A 15,978-nucleotide genomic window follows, 5' to 3' on the forward strand; every position below is an offset into this window, starting at 1 on the left:
TGAAAGGGTTAATTAAGAGCAAGATAAGTGTCAAAAGTAATAAACATGAATATAATTGAAGAGTGCCATATTAGTGAAGCACTGTAAAGCAAGCACCGTTTTAATGAGTTATGCCTGTTCATTATATAAAAAGTTAAATAACTGAAATGGTAATGTTGATTGTAACAATAAAAAACAGTTTATGTATGAAAATAATATTTTTAATCTGTGAATGCTGTATTATTTTTCAGGCTGTCTTGCCCTAAATGCCCTCAACGATATGCCTATGAAAGTCAGTTTCAAGTGCACATGCGAATCCATACGGGTGAGAAGCCATATGTCTGTGAAACATGTGGTAAATGCTTCAAGCGTCTACAAGTTAGTATGATTACAGTTTTGTATTTTAGTCCATTTAGATGCCTAATGGTGGGGAGGTTTGTGCAGATGTGATATGCAGACTAGCTTTGAAGTCTTGAAATTTCCCAGCAAACAAATAGGTATTCACATCAGTTGTCATGTGTCTACTTTAACAACAAACAAGTTTTCAATGCTTGCCTTAGTTTTTGGAGATGACTCGTATTAACATTATTTTTATGTATATTATATATGATATGTGATTTGTGTGTGTTAGGTCAAAGGACATGAGTGCAGCTAATATGACATTTTATTGTGGCAACGTTTCACTCTCCAGGAGCTTTGTCACGTTGTTTGCTCCTGGAGAGCGAAACATTGCCACAATGAAATGCTGCATAAGCTGCATTTGTGTCCTTTTACATAGCATATTGTCAGTAATTTTACCAACATTATTATGATTGAAGAATTGAGACACTTATGCAACATATGGGAATCTTTATTGAAGAAACATTTCGCCACACAGTGGCTTCATCAGTCCAATACAGAGTAGAAATGGGTAAGGAGAGGAGGAGTTTGAGGTGTTCAGTCCCTCAGCCTGGAATTGATGTGTCTTGTAGGAAGTACAGCATAGGGTCAGAGAGGTGGCTTATATACTACAGTCAGGTGAGTCGAAGCAGGAGGAGGTGGGATCACAGTGGGACCTGCCACTAGTGTAAGTAGGTCGTTGTCCATTTATCACATCTGTCAGACACTGCAACATCATTGGATCTTGGTACAAAGACTTAACGCTTGTCCAACCTTTGGACAACGGCCTACTTACACTAGTGGCAGGTCCCACTGTGATCCCGCCACCTCCTGCTTCAACTCACCTGACTGCAGTATATAAGCCACCTCTCTGGCCCTATGCTGTACTTCCTACGAGAGTGATGGACTGAACACATCGATTCCAGGCTGAGGGACTGAACACCTCAAACTACTCCTCTCCTTACCCATTTCTACTTTGTATTGGATTGATGAAGCCACTGTGTGGCGAAACGTTTCTTCAGTAAAGATTCCCATATGTTGCACAAGTGCTTCAGTTCTTCAACTTGTCAGTTTTCAAAACCATTCATCACATTATTATGATTATATGTGATTGAGTCTGCAAGGGAGGTTGCTAATTGTATCATGTTTTTATTTTTTTGTAGTTTGCATGCAGTAGTTAAGATAGTTTTGTTTGGGGGGCTTCAGTGTTGCTGACTAATATAGCTGTCTACTGGATACAAGAGAAGAGCAAAGGAAGAGAGAGAAACAGTTTAAGATAATTTTTACAGTGTTGTTTGTGTTGTGAGAGATGCTGGGATAGGAGATGGGGACGACTACTTCAGTTACCTGATGCTCTTTAACCATATATTATTTATTTTGAAACTAATGCTGTAATCTTGATTTGCTTTATACAATTTTAAAAATTGCATTAATGATATTATTTTTTTTTTATGCTTCATCCTTCATGGGAAGTTCCTTGATGTTGGTGAATAGCTCTTGATTCCAGGAATCAAAGGTGCCTTTTCCTTCCTGGATCAGACCTGATTACTTTCCAGTTCCCAGGTGCTACATGTCTCTTATGGGTTTAGTGCTCCCAGTTAATAAAATAACAGTAATTTGTTATGTTTCAGCAATGCCGTGCACACCATCGCTCGAGTCATGAAAACCACAAAGAAACGTGTGTCCAATGCTATAAGACATTCGGAGACAAGACTAACTTACTACGTCACCGCCTCATGGTTCATAATCACCTTAAACGTTGGGTAAGACAAGAAAACTCAAAAAATTTTCTAGTCAGCATGTGTGGAAATATTCATTGTCTCAAGGGGTTTCTTACTTTTTATATATTGTGGAATTTTTTATAATTTTTATAATTTTTATTTGTTATGCTGAATTGTTATTTTCTTGATTGATGATCATTATTCTTTGGTAATTTTCAAGTTTCTTCTTCTGTTCTGCTATCATTTGATACATGGTTGGGTTCTTTACTTCTCCTCCAGGTGTGTGGTGTGTGTGCACAAAGTTATGCGTATTCTCAGGACCTCAGAAAACACCTGCAGAAGAAACACAACCTGACGTTTGAAAAACTTGATCGAACCAACAAGAAATCTAGGCATGAGGTAGAATGTTAATTATTGTGTGTGATTTATTACCATTGGTCCAGTGCTCAATGAGGGGGTTGTGCTTCAATGTCGTTCCCCTCCTTTATTTTTTGCCTGATTTCTTTTATTTTTGGTGTATGCATAGAAGTGCTTATGTAGATGAATATGACAAAGTTTCAATAAGATTGGCCAACAAACAATGGAGAAAAAAAATATTTACTGATTTTGACATATGGCAGCATGGCATGACAAAATGGCACTACGAGTGGTACTTCCGACAATTCTAACTGTTAGAATACGTTTAAAACAAATATTTAATGGTTACAATTCATCTAATATACCTTATTATTATGGTGAAAAAAATTACATTTGGTGCGCTTTTTTGACATTCACCAAAATATTTGCCTTTTCTTTCTTTCTTTCAACACATCGGTCGTATCCCACCGAGGCGGGGTGGCCCAAAAGGAAAAACGAAAGTTTCTCCTTTTACATTTAGTAATATGTACAGGAGAAGGGGTTACTAGCCCCTTGCTCCTGGCATTTTAGTTGCCTCTTACAACATGCATGGCGTACGGAGGAAGAATTCTGTTCCACTTCCCCATGGAGATAAGAGGAAATAAACAAGAACAAGAACTAGAGAGAAAATAGAAGAAAACCCAGAGGGGTGTGTATATATATGCTTGTACATGTATCTACAGTGTGACCTAAGTGTAAGTAGAAGTAGCAAGACTTACCTGAAATCTTGCATGTTTATGAGACAGACAAATGACACCAGCAATCCTACCATCATGTAAAACAATTACAGGCTTTCGTTTTACACTCACTTGGCAGGACGGTAGTACCTCCCTGGGCGGTTGCTGTCTACCAACCTACTACCTACAATATTTGCCTTTTACCCCCACAAAATAAAAAAATATTTGTGATATTCCAAAAAGTTCACTTTTGTCAATTCAAACACACTTTGTTTTATATTGTCTGTGAAAATCATTTCAGTCCAATCATTAATAATGGTCCAGTGACAAGCAATAGACCAAAATCCTAGTTTCGAGATATTTGGGTAAACGTGCGGACTTGCTAATTACGTCAAGAAATTAAGAAAAAAAACACGAAAATCACATTACTTTGGGTTTATTTATGCGATATAAGTAATTTCTTATTATTTCCTGTGTTAGAAACACCGTTTTATGTAGTGCTACCAGAGGTAACATAGAAAACCCTTCTCTTATAGGGAGGATCTAGCGCAATCATTTCATCAAGGTCAGCCACCACCTCTGGGTATAATATACAAATAATATTATTTTGGCTGGCTTTCTTATGCATTTATCCAAGTTATATTATGCATACTATCATTATTGAATAAATGATACAAACAGAAAAAGGATATTAGTAATAATAGCATCAGTATAAGACATCTTGTGAGTGATGATCAGATTGTTGTCATGGCAACTGGTTGTTTCATCGTCATTCGAGCTCCTCCCACCTCTGATATAAGCTCTTCCTACATTGTAATGATATTAAGTGGTAAATTTAGTGTATTAGAAAGAAAAATAGACAGGAAATTAAAAAACAAACAAAATATATATAAAAAATTTACCTCACACTTACGCACATATTTACCTGGCAGGTTGTCACTTGACATGTTTCAAGTAGCTATAATTTGCTTTAGAAACATCGTATTACGATGGGGTTTTCACCAAAATGTTCCCAGATACTTACACTATTTTTCTGTAAACAAAACCCAAAATCATATTTTTTCGCATAATTATCATGACAGCGTCAGAAATTGAAACACAAGCCCATCAAGGTATTATAGTTTTTTTTTTTTTTGTTTTTTGTTTTTTTAATTTTTAAAGTTACCAGTAGCTGTTGTACTTCATATCTTTTCCTGCATCAACTACTTCAGTCTATCTTCCGGCCTGGCATCACTGTTTCACTTTAGCCTCTGGCATGGCATCACTTCTTCAGCCTTGCCTCTGGCCTGGTCTCCTAAGTTGATAGTTATGTGCCATTAGCTACAGTTGAGTGTTAATGTTTGATGTATTAGTGCTGTCAAATGTTTAAATGGTCAGTGCTTTCTCTGTTTCCCTTTACAGTAAGACTTGCATAATTAACTTTAGTTACTAAGCAAATTTGAGATGGTGTTCCAGATTGTTTTTAGTGTTTGTGAGCACAGTACTGACAGGTTTTCAGGTTTACAGTGTCTCTCACGAATCAAATTACATTTAAAAAAAATCAACAATGCAACATGAATATTTAACATAAAATTGTATCTGAATATGTATAAAGAATAAAAGGACAATACCATAATTGGAGCAATGCACATATGACCGCACATAGGAGACTGAAACTTTAAACTAGTTAATGGACCAAGTTGGACTGAAACATCGTCGTAAGTTTCAGTAGCCTATGTTTGGGTTATTTGTGTATTGTTCCAATCATGGTATTGTCTTTTTAGTCTTTATGCCTATTCAGATTCTCCATCGAAAAGTGGAACAGAATTCTTCCTCCATAAGCCATGCATGTCGTAAGAGGCGATTAAAATGCCGGGAGCAAGGGGCTGGTAACTCCTCCTGTATACATTACTAAATTTTAAAAGAAAAACGTTTGTTTTTCTTTTTAGGTCACCCTGCCTTGGTGGGATATGGCTGGTTTGATAAAAAAAAAAACTATTTAGATATAATTCTAAGTTAAATATTCATGTTGTGTATCTGAATATGTATGAGTGTGTGTGTGTAGTTCCAAAGTGTTTCTGGTATATTCTGTCTTTTGCTGGATTCTGTATCAAGTATGACTGAAAGAATCATGTTCTTGATTTGAGGAATTTAAACTGCTTTCTCTCTCCTCTAATTAAACTGTATGACTTGTGGGTTTACCACTTCCCTTCAAAAATAATAATGTATTGAATTATGTGGGTTATAATAAGCGTGTATGCACCTGGAGAAGAGAGAAGTGTAGAGGAGAGAGAGAGATTTTGGGAAATGTTGAGTGAATGCGTGGGGAGTTTTGAATCAAGTGTGAGAGTAATGGTGGTTGGGGATTTTAATGCTAAAGTGGGTAAAAATGTTATGGAGGGAGTAGTAGGTAAATTTGGGGTGCCAGGGGTAAATGTAAATGGGGAGCCTTTAATTGAGCTATGTGTAGAAAGAAATTTGGTAATAAGTAATACATATTTTATGAAAAAGAGGATAAATAAATATACAAGGTATGATGTAGCACGTAATGAAAGTAGTTTATTAGATTATGTATTGGTGGATAAAAGGTTGATGGGTAGGCTCCAGGATGTACATGTTTATAGAGGGGCAACTGATATATCGGATCATTATTTAGTTGTAGCTACAGTTAGAGTAAGAGGTAGATGGGAAAAGAGGAAGGTGGCAACAACAAGTAAGAGGGAAGTGAAAGTGTATAAACTAAGGGAGGAGGAAGTTCGGGTGAGATATAAGCGACTATTGGCAGAAAGGTGGGCTAGTGCAAAGATGAGTAGTGGGGGGGTTGAAGAGGGTTGGAATAGTTTTAAAAATGCAGTATTAGAATGTGGGGCAGAAGTTTGTGGTTATAGGAGGGTGGGGGCAGGAGGAAAGAGGAGTGATTGGTGGAATGATGAAGTAAAGGGTGTGATAAAAGAGAAAAAGGTAGCTTATGAGAGGTTTTTACAAAGCAGAAGTGTTATAAGAAGAGCAGAGTATATGGAGAGTAAAAGAAAGGTAAAGAGAGTGGTGAGAGAGTGCAAAAGGAGAGCAGATGATAGAGTGGGAGAGGCACTGTCAAGAAATTTTAATGAAAATAAGAAAAAATTTTGGAGTGAGTTAAACAAGTTAAGAAAGCCTAGGGAAAATATGGATTTGTCAGTTAAAAACAGAGTAGGGGAGTTAGTAGATGGGGAGATGGAGGTATTGGGTAGATGGCGAGAATATTTTGAGGAACTTTTAAATGTTAAGGAAGAAAGGGAGGCAGTAATTTCATGCACTGGTCAGGGAGGTATACCATCTTTTAGGAGTAATGAAGAGCAGAATGTAAGTGTGGGGGAGGTACGTGAGGCATTACGTAAAATGAAAGGGGGTAAAGCAGCTGGAACTGATGGGATCATGACAGAAATGTTAAAAGCAGGGGGGGATATAGTGTTGGAGTGGTTGGTACTTTTGTTTAATAAATGTATGAAAGAGGGGAAGGTACCTAGGGATTGGCAGAGAGCATGTATAGTCCCTTTATATAAAGGGAAAGGGGACAAAAGAGACTGTAAAAATTATAGAGGAATAAGCTTACTGAGTATACCAGGAAAAGTGTACGGTAGGGTTATAATTGAAAGAATTAGAGGTAAGACAGAATGTAGGATTGCGGATGAGCAAGGAGGTTTTAGAGTGGGTAGGGGATGTGTAGATCAGGTGTTTACATTGAAGCATATATGTGAACAGTATTTAGATAAAGATAGGGAAGTTTTTATTGCATTTATGGATTTAGAAAAGGCATATGATAGAGTGGATAGAGGAGCAATGTGGCAGATGTTGCAAGTATATGGAATAGGTGGTAAGTTATTAAATGCTGTAAAGAGTTTTTATGAGGATAGTGAGGCTCAGGTTAGGGTGTGTAGAAGAGAGGGAGACTACTTCCCGGTAAAAGTAGGTCTTAGACAGGGATGTGTAATGTCACCATGGTTGTTTAATATATTTATAGATGGGGTTGTAAAGGAAGTAAATGCTAGGGTGTTTGGGAGAGGGGTGGGATTAAATTATGGGGAATCAAATTCAAAATGGGAATTGACACAGTTACTTTTTGCTGATGATACTGTGCTTATGGGAGATTCTAAAGAAAAATTGCAAAGGTTAGTGGATGAGTTTGGGAATGTGTGTAAAGGTAGAAAGTTGAAAGTGAACATAGAAAAGAGTAAGGTGATGAGGGTGTCAAATGATTTAGATAAAGAAAAATTGGATATCAAATTGGGGAGGAGGAGTATGGAAGAAGTGAATGTTTTCAGATACTTGGGAGTTGACGTGTCGGCGGATGGATTTATGAAGGATGAGGTTAATCATAGAATTGATGAGGGAAAAAAGGTGAGTGGTGCGTTGAGGTATATGTGGAGTCAAAAAACGTTATCTATGGAGGCAAAGAAGGGAATGTATGAAAGTATAGTAGTACCAACACTCTTATATGGGTGTGAAGCTTGGGTGGTAAATGCAGCAGCGAGGAGACGGTTGGAGGCAGCGGAGATGTCCTGTTTAAGGGCAATGTGTGGTGTAAATATTATGCAGAAAATTCGGAGTGTGGAAATTAGGAGAAGGTGTGGAGTTAATAAAAGTATTAGTCAGAGGGCAGAAGAGGGGTTGTTGAGGTGGTTTGGTCATTTAGAGAGAATGGATCACAGTAGAATGACATGGAAAGCATATAAATCTATAGGGGAAGGAAGGCGGGGTAGGGGTCGTCCTCGAAAGGGTTGGAGAGAGGGGGTAAAGGAGGTTTTGTGGGTAAGGGGCTTGGACTTCCAGCAAGCGTGCGTGAGCGTGTTAGATAGGAGTGAATGGAGACGAATGGTACTTGGGACCTGACGATCTGTTGGAGTGTGAGCAGGGTAATATTTAGTGAAGGGATTCAGGGAAACCGGTTATTTTCATATAGTCGGACTTGAGTCCTGGAAATGGGAAGTACAATGCCTGCACTTTAAAGGAGGGGTTTGGGATATTGGCAGTTTGGAGGGATATGTTGTGTATCTTTATATGTTTATGCTTCTAGACTGTTGTATTCTGAGCACCTCTGCAAAAACAGTGATAATGTGCGAGTGTGGTGAAAGTGTTGAATGATGATGAAAGTATTTTCTTTTTGGGGATTTTCTTTCTTTTTTGGGTCACCCTGCCTCGGTGGGAGACGGCCGACTTGTTGAAAAAAAAAAAAAAAAAAAAAATTATGTTTATCTTAATGTGTTATTTCAGGTTTATGTTGTGCCTGAGTTGGGAAGTCAGAACTCGAGTGCAGTTGTACAAGGAGCGGTGGAAATTGTTTGTGCTCTGGAGCATCGGAAAGTGCAGCAAGTTTTATGTGGCACATCTAGCACACTGAAGAAACCCAGAAAACATGATGTTGAGAATGCAGAGGAAGTTGACAACCCTGATGACCCATCGTCATTCCAGGACAATCCTGTAGCATTTGCTTCTCTTGTTGTTAATGAGCCTCCACCAGTACAAGAAACTGCTGTCACTGCTGCATCTGTATTAGTTCCCTCTGCTACCATAGCAATTCCCACACTAATTGAGAATAACCATATTCAAGCAGAGGAGAAAAGTGGTTTGAATGTAGTAGCAACAGCAGCAGCAGCAGCAGGAGAAAGAGAAGTCCAAAGCTTTGTAAGATTGGCTGGGATTACTTGTGTTGAATGTGGGGTTGAAACTTCCACACCATTACAGTGTGGACCATGTGGTGCACTGCTCTGCTCACAAGGACACTTAGATATTCATGTTGCATCAAATCATCACGTGATGTTTCAGTGTTCTGTTTGTGGTTTGCATTATGCAAGTCAGGGTGAATGTGTGGCTCATGTGACATCATCTCATTCATCACATTTGTTGGCTGTTCAAGGAGGTGCAACAACTTACCTTACTCCGCAGTCTTCTCAGTCCATTCAGATAGCCAGTGGCAGCACCCTACCACCTCAAATATGCTTACCTCTTCCGCATTCCCAGCCAACTCCACAGTGCCTCATGCAAGTAGGAGGTCGTTCATCTCAGGTCCCCCTTGTTATTGCACCAGCCAGAGCCAACACAGCTATACAACAAATAGGAACAAGTAATGTAATTCTTCAGTATCCAAATGTCACTTCTCTTCCATCAAGCTTTCAAGGCATACCTCATTCAGCAACACTGGATTCTACCAAGAGTCAAGGAAATCAGCCAGTCTTCACCATGACTGGTGTTCTTTCAGGACAACAAGCAACACAACCAAGAAATCAAAGAAAAGCTAATCAGAACCTAGATAAACAGAAGCAAGCAGTGCCATCAGTGTGTGCTATCACACTTCCTTCCAGTAATGATGGAAGCTTGATACTTACTGCAGCAGGCGAGACCCCATCTGTAAACCTCTCCTCTGTACAGAACATAGCTTCACTCCCTACTGTCTTTCCCCACACCAACAACAGTGGGGAAAATTCTACTTTTCTCATGGGAAATTTGACCATCAACTCTCAGCCAAATGATGGTGCACCTGTGTTACTGATGGGTTCACTGCCATTTAATAATTTATCAGTTGGATCCACCACTGTTTTGTCTCAAAATAAGGTGAGTGTTCTGTCTTTTAACCTTTTCGGGGTCTGTGCCATAGTTCTATGGCTTTGAAGCCAGTATCTGTGCTGTACTTCTATGCCATGAGCTCAGGTCAATCAGATAAGCTGTGAGTGGTAAATTTGGGCTTAGATGTGAGAGACTGGGTCAGTGTGGTAAGTGTGCACTGTGTCATAATAATCCTGCCCCATGCAGTGCATAATAAGAGAAAACTGTGACTGTGTTTTTGGTTGAAAATATCAACTTTACGGTGCATTTTTGAATGGTTTTTATGGTTGTATTCTCGGTTTCTTGGTATCATTTGATAGAATGGAAAATATATTACAGATACAGAGATGATTTTGATTGGTTTCAAGACTGAAAGTAGATTGAGATTGAGCTCAAAAGTAGCCAGTATTCCAGAGTAAACAAATCGCATCACTTGTCCAATACTCTTCCTGCTATTTGATCTAAAATGGATTCATGAATGCACTGACATTATTTATACAATTGTTACAATAATGCATAACAATAAATCTTTTATTTTTTTTGTGTGAATAAATATTCAAAATGGAATTCATGCATAAAGCCTGGGAACATAACTAATGAACAAAAGAAATGTTATTTTAGTGCCAGGAATGCCTACATTGTTTATTCTGGACCCTAATTTGAAATTGGCTAATTTCTGATCACTTTATTGGGTGGTTGAAATAGTTGAATGGGTGGTTACTTGTGCTCAGTCGATGAAATGGAAGACATACTAGCGAAATAGCTAAGAATTTGATTGCCTGGAACAATGTAATTGGCTTAAAATTGGACTCAAAGTGGGCAAAATCACTAATGCCTCAATATTGCCGACACAGAAAAATTTGCAAAGGCGTAGTATCGTCAGTTTTCCATCAAATTTTGTACTTTTTGTTTTATTACCTTCAGAAAAAGATTCTCTACCATTTCATGAGAAAAAAATATTTTTTTCTTAAATTCTTAGATCCTGTAGACACTTTTCAGATCTGGGGTCTAGACCCTGAAAGCGTTAATGAAATAATTTACTATAATAATAATAAAAATGTTATGGAGGGAGTAGTAGGTAAATTTGGGGTGCCAGGGGTAAATGTAAATGGGGAGCCTTTAATTGAGCTATGTGTAGAAAGAAATTTGGTAATAAGTAATACATATTTTATGAAAAAGAGGATAAATATACAAGGTATGATGTAGCACGTAATGAAAGCAGTTTGTTAGATTATGTATTGGTGGATAAAAGGTTGATGGGTAGGCTCCAGGATGTACATGTTTATAGAGGGGCAACTGATATATCGGATCATTATTTAGTTGTAGCTACAGTTAGAGTAAGAGGTAGATGGAAAAAGAGGAAGGTGGCAACAACAAGTAAGAGGGAGGTGAAAGTGTATAAACTAAGGGAGGAGGAAGTTCGGGCGAGATATAAGCGACTATTGGCAGAAAGGTGGGCTAGTGCAAAGATGAGTAGTGGGGGGGGGGGGTTGAAGAGGGTTGGAATAGTTTTAAAAATGCAGTATTAGAATGTGGGGCAGAAGTTTGTGGTCATAGGAGGGTGGGGGCAGGAGGAAAGAGGAGTGATTGGTGGAATGAAGAAGTAAAGGGTGTGATAAAAGAGAAAAAGGTAGCTTATGAGAGGTTTTTACAAAGCAGAAGTGTTATAAGAAGAGCAGAGTATATGGAGAGTAAAAGAAAGGTGAAGAGAGTGGTGAGAGAGTGCAAAAAGAGAGCAGATGAAAGAGTGGGAGAGGCACTGTCAAGAAATTTTAATGAAAATAAGAAAAAATTTTGGAGTGAGTTAAACAAGTTAAGAAAGCCTAGGGAAAGTATGGATTTGTCAGTTAAAAACAGAGTAGGGGAATTAGTAGATGGGGAGAGGGAGGTATTAGGTAGATGGCGAGAATATTTTGAGGAACTTTTAAATGTTGAGGAAGAAAGGGAGGTATACCATCTTTTAGGAGTGAAGAAGAGCAGAATGTAAGTGTGGTGGAGGTACGTGAGGCATTACATAGAATGAAAGGGGGTAAAGCAGTTGGAACTGATGGGATCATGACAGAAATGTTAAAAGCAGGGGGGGATATAGTGTTGGAGTGGTTGGTACTTTGGTTTAATAAATGTATGAAAGAGGGGAAGGTACCTAGGGATTGGCAGAGAGCATGTATAGTCCCTTTATATAAAGAGAAGGGGGACAAAAGAGATTGTAAAAATTATAGAGGAATAAGTTTACTGAGTATACCAGGAAAAGTATACGGTAGGGTTATAATTGAAAGAATTAGAGGTAAGACAGAATATAGAATTGCGGATGAGCAAGGAGGCTTCAGAGTGGGTAGGGGATGTGTAGATCAAGTGTTTACATTGAAGCATATATGTGAACAGTATTTAGATAAAGGTAGGGAAGTTTTTATTGCATTTATGGATTTAGAAAAGGCATATGATAGAGTGGATAGAGGAGCAATGTGGCAGATGTTGCAAGTGTATGGAATAGGTGGTAAGTTATTAAATGCTGTAAAGAGCTTTTATGAGGATAGTGAGGCTCAGGTTAGGGTATGTAGAAGAGAGGGAGAATACTTCCCGGTAAAAGTAGGTCTTAGACAGGGATGTGTAATGTCACCATGGTTGTTTAATATATTTATAGATGGGGTTGTAAAAGAAGTAAATGCTAGGGTGTTCGGGAGAGGGGTGGGATTAAATTATGGGGAATCAAATTCAAAATGGGAATTGACACAGTTACTTTTTGCTGATGATACTGTGCTTATGGGAGATTCTAAAGAAAAATTGCAAAGGTTAGTGGATGAGTTTGAGAATGTGTGTAAAGGTAGAAAGTTGAAAGTGAACATAGAAAAGAGTAAGGTGATGAGGGTATCAAATGATTTAGATAAAGAAAAATTGGATATCAAATTGGGGAGGAGGAGTATGGAAGAAGTGAATGTTTTCAGATACTTGGGAGTTGAAGTGTCGGCAGATGGATTTATGAAGGATGAGGTTAATCATAGAATTGATGAGGGAAAAAAGGTGAGTGGTGCGTTGAGGTATATGTGGAGTCAAAAAACGTTATCTATGGAAGCAAAGAAGGGAATGTATGAAAGTATAGTAGTACCAACACTCTTATATGAATGTGAAGCTTGGGTGATAAATGCAGCAGCGAGGAGACGGTTGGAAGCAGTGGAGATGTCCTGTCTAAGGGCAATGTGTGGTGTAAATATTATGCAGAAAATTCGGAGTGTGGAAATTAGAAGGTGTGGAGTTAATAAAAGCATTAGTCAGAGGGCAGAAGAGGGGTTGTTGAGGTGGTTTGGTCATTTAGAGAGAATGGATCAAAGTAGAATGACATGGAAAGCATATAAATCTATAGGGGAAGGAAAGAGGGGTAGGGGTCGTCCTCGAAAGGGTTGGAAAGAGGGGGTAAAGGAGGTTTTGTGGGCGATGGGCTTGGACTTCCAGCAAGCGTGCACGAGCGTATTAGATAGGAGTGAATGGAGACGAATGATACTTGGGACCTGACGATCTGTTGGAGTGTGAGCAGGGTAATATTTAGTGAAGGGATTCAGGGAAACTGGTTATTTTCATATAGTCGGACTTGAGTCCTGGAAATGGGAAGTACAATGCCTGCACTTTAAAGGAGGGGTTTGGGATATTGGCAGTTTGGAGGGATATGTTGTGTATCTTTATACGTATATGCTTCTAAGCTGTTGTATTCTGAGCACCTCTGCAAAAGCAGTGATAATGTGTGAGTGTGGTGAAAGTGTTGAATGATGATGAAAGTATTTTCTTTTTGGGGATTTTCTTTCTTTTTTTGGGTCACCCTGCCTCGGTGGGAGACGACCGACTTGTTGAAAAAAAAAAAAAAATTATTGTTAACACATCGGCCATTTTCCACTGAAGCAGGGCGACTCATAAAAGAAGGAACACTTTCATCATCATCATTCACTCCATCACTGTCTTGCTAGAGACACACCTGCACTACAGTCAAGAAAACTGCAGCATATCATTTCATACGTGTAAAACGTATGGAATAATGGAATAGAGAAAAAGAAAGTTATTTTTTGGCATTGAAAAAACTGTTTCTTTTTGACTTGTAGCTAATGTTTTTGCTTTGACATAATATTAATATTATATGCATTATGGTTTCTACTAGACCAGTTGTCCCTGGATATGACAGAAACACTATCAGAGAGATGCTAAATTGAATGTCTCTCATTTATTGTTGTTTGACATTGATGACACAAAATTACCACATAGTAGATTGCTATTGCTCTTTTAGATAATAACATTTTGTGCATTTTTCTATTATTTGTACGTTATCCACATAATCTTCTTTCTTATTTGAGTCCAGTAGCCAGTTTTTTTTTTTTTACTTTTTATGACCCCCATGGGCACAGTGGGTTAGAATGCCTCGCATATAAGCCTGGTGTGTCATAAAAAGGTGACTAAAATGCCAGGAATAATGGGTTAGTAACCCCTTCCTCTGTATTCATTTACTAAGATACTGAAGAACATTTTAATATTAGGGTGCATAAATGTGTGTGGTTGTAGTACAGATGATAAGAGAATTGGATGTCGATTTTATAAATAACAAGAAACTGGATATTATAGCACTAAGTGAAACAAACCTAAAAGGGATGGGAGAATCTCAGTGGGGAGAAGTAAATGAGATTAGAGTGAGCATATCTGAAAGAATTAGAACTATTAAATAAGCCACTATGGAATGAAAAGAGAGGATATAAGTGTATAAATTCAAGAATTATGTGGACTAGAATATAGGGAGTTCACAAGAAGTGGGTTAGTGTTTGTGCACCTGGGTATAAGAGGTGTGCAGCAGAGAGAGAGATTTTGGGAGGTGTTAAGTGAATGTTTAGAAGGTGTTAAGCCAAGTGAGAGAATAATTGTGGTGAGAACCTAAATGCTAAAGGATGTAAGGCACAATGATAGCAATTTGTTAGACTATTAATAAATAAAAGGTTTATGGGTAAACTTCTGGATGTTCATGTTTTTAAATGAGCAGCAGATATGTCAGATCATTATTTAGTAGTATCTGTAATACTGTATTATTAAGAAGACGATGGTCTTCAAGGAGAATGGCATCAGTGGGTAAGAGAGAAGTGGAAGTAAATAAACTAAGGAAGGAAACAGAAAAGTTGTAAGCAACTATTGAGATTAACCCTTAAACTGTCCAAACGTAGATCTAAGTTCATGTGTGTAGCACTCCGAACGTAGATCTATTTTTTTTACATAAGAAAGCATGTAAAATAGAAAGTTTGGAGTTATACACACACGAATGTAGATCTACGTTTGGACAGTTTAAGAGTTAAATTGGGCTGGAAAGAATACAGGAAATGGGGAGGAGGTCGAGAAGGTATGGGGGTAAATTTAAGAATGCATTGCTGGAGTTTGCGGCAGAAGTTTGTTAGTGTACAGTGGACCCTCAGTTAACGACGTCATTGGATAACATAAAAATCGGATAACGACATGTTTTTGCTTCAGAATATTGGCTCAGTTAACGACAAAGAACTCGGTTAAAGACAATTGTCCCGAACGTGTCCACATACCATGGTAAAGAGGGTGATAAACACCATACAATTCAAGGAAAAGTTTGTAGAAAGATACAAAAGTGGTGGTGGTGGTGGTAGGGGTGGTGGTAGTGATGGTGGTAGAGGGTGGTAGTATGGGCCAACAGGTCTGCTGCAATGTTCCTGCTTTTTTATGTACACCAGCCAGGGTACTTCCCCATATACTAGCCAGGGTATTTCCCCACATACCAGCCAGGGTACTTCCCCACATACCAGCCAGGGTACTTCCCCACACACCAGCCAGGGTACTTCCATATATACCAGCCAGGGTACTTCCCCACACACATGATTTAATTTGATGGGGACTTGCACATGAGTAAATAGATTTTTTTTTTTTTAACAAGTCGGCCAGGGTGACCCAAAGGCAGGGTGACCCAAAAAGAAAGAAAAAATCCCCGAAAAGAAAATACTTTCATCATCATTCATCACTTTCACCTCACACATAATCACTGTTTTTGCAGAGGTGCCCAGAATACAACAGTTTAGAAGCATAGTATAGGTATAAAGATACGCAACATACCCCTCCAAACTGCCAGTATCCCTAACCCCTAATTTAGAGTGCAGGCATTGTACTTCCCATTTCCAGGGCTCAAGTCCGGCTATATAAAAATAACTGGTTTCCCTGAATCCCTTCACTAAATATTACCCTCCTCACACTCCAACAGTTCGTCAGGTCCTAAATATCGTTCGTCTCCA

At 38.5% G+C, this 15,978-nt stretch overlaps 1 protein-coding gene across 2 annotated transcripts in view; it reads left to right on the plus strand.

The window, feature by feature from the left end:
* The window catches only part of LOC128691710 (zinc finger protein 91), a 97,530-nt gene that overhangs the window by 36,295 nt on the left and 45,257 nt on the right, over positions 1-15,978 (plus strand). For both annotated transcript variants that reach the window (XM_070088869.1, XM_070088870.1), the window contains exons 8-11: positions 231-357; positions 1,989-2,120; positions 2,358-2,477; positions 8,381-9,718. In XM_070088869.1, coding sequence (XP_069944970.1) covers positions 231-357; positions 1,989-2,120; positions 2,358-2,477; positions 8,381-9,718 — 1,717 coding nt within the window. The remainder of the gene's footprint in view (positions 1-230; positions 358-1,988; positions 2,121-2,357; positions 2,478-8,380; positions 9,719-15,978) is intronic.

Source organism: Cherax quadricarinatus, chromosome 26, assembly GCF_038502225.1.
Source record: "Cherax quadricarinatus isolate ZL_2023a chromosome 26, ASM3850222v1, whole genome shotgun sequence".
NCBI lineage: Eukaryota > Metazoa > Arthropoda > Malacostraca > Decapoda > Parastacidae > Cherax > Cherax quadricarinatus.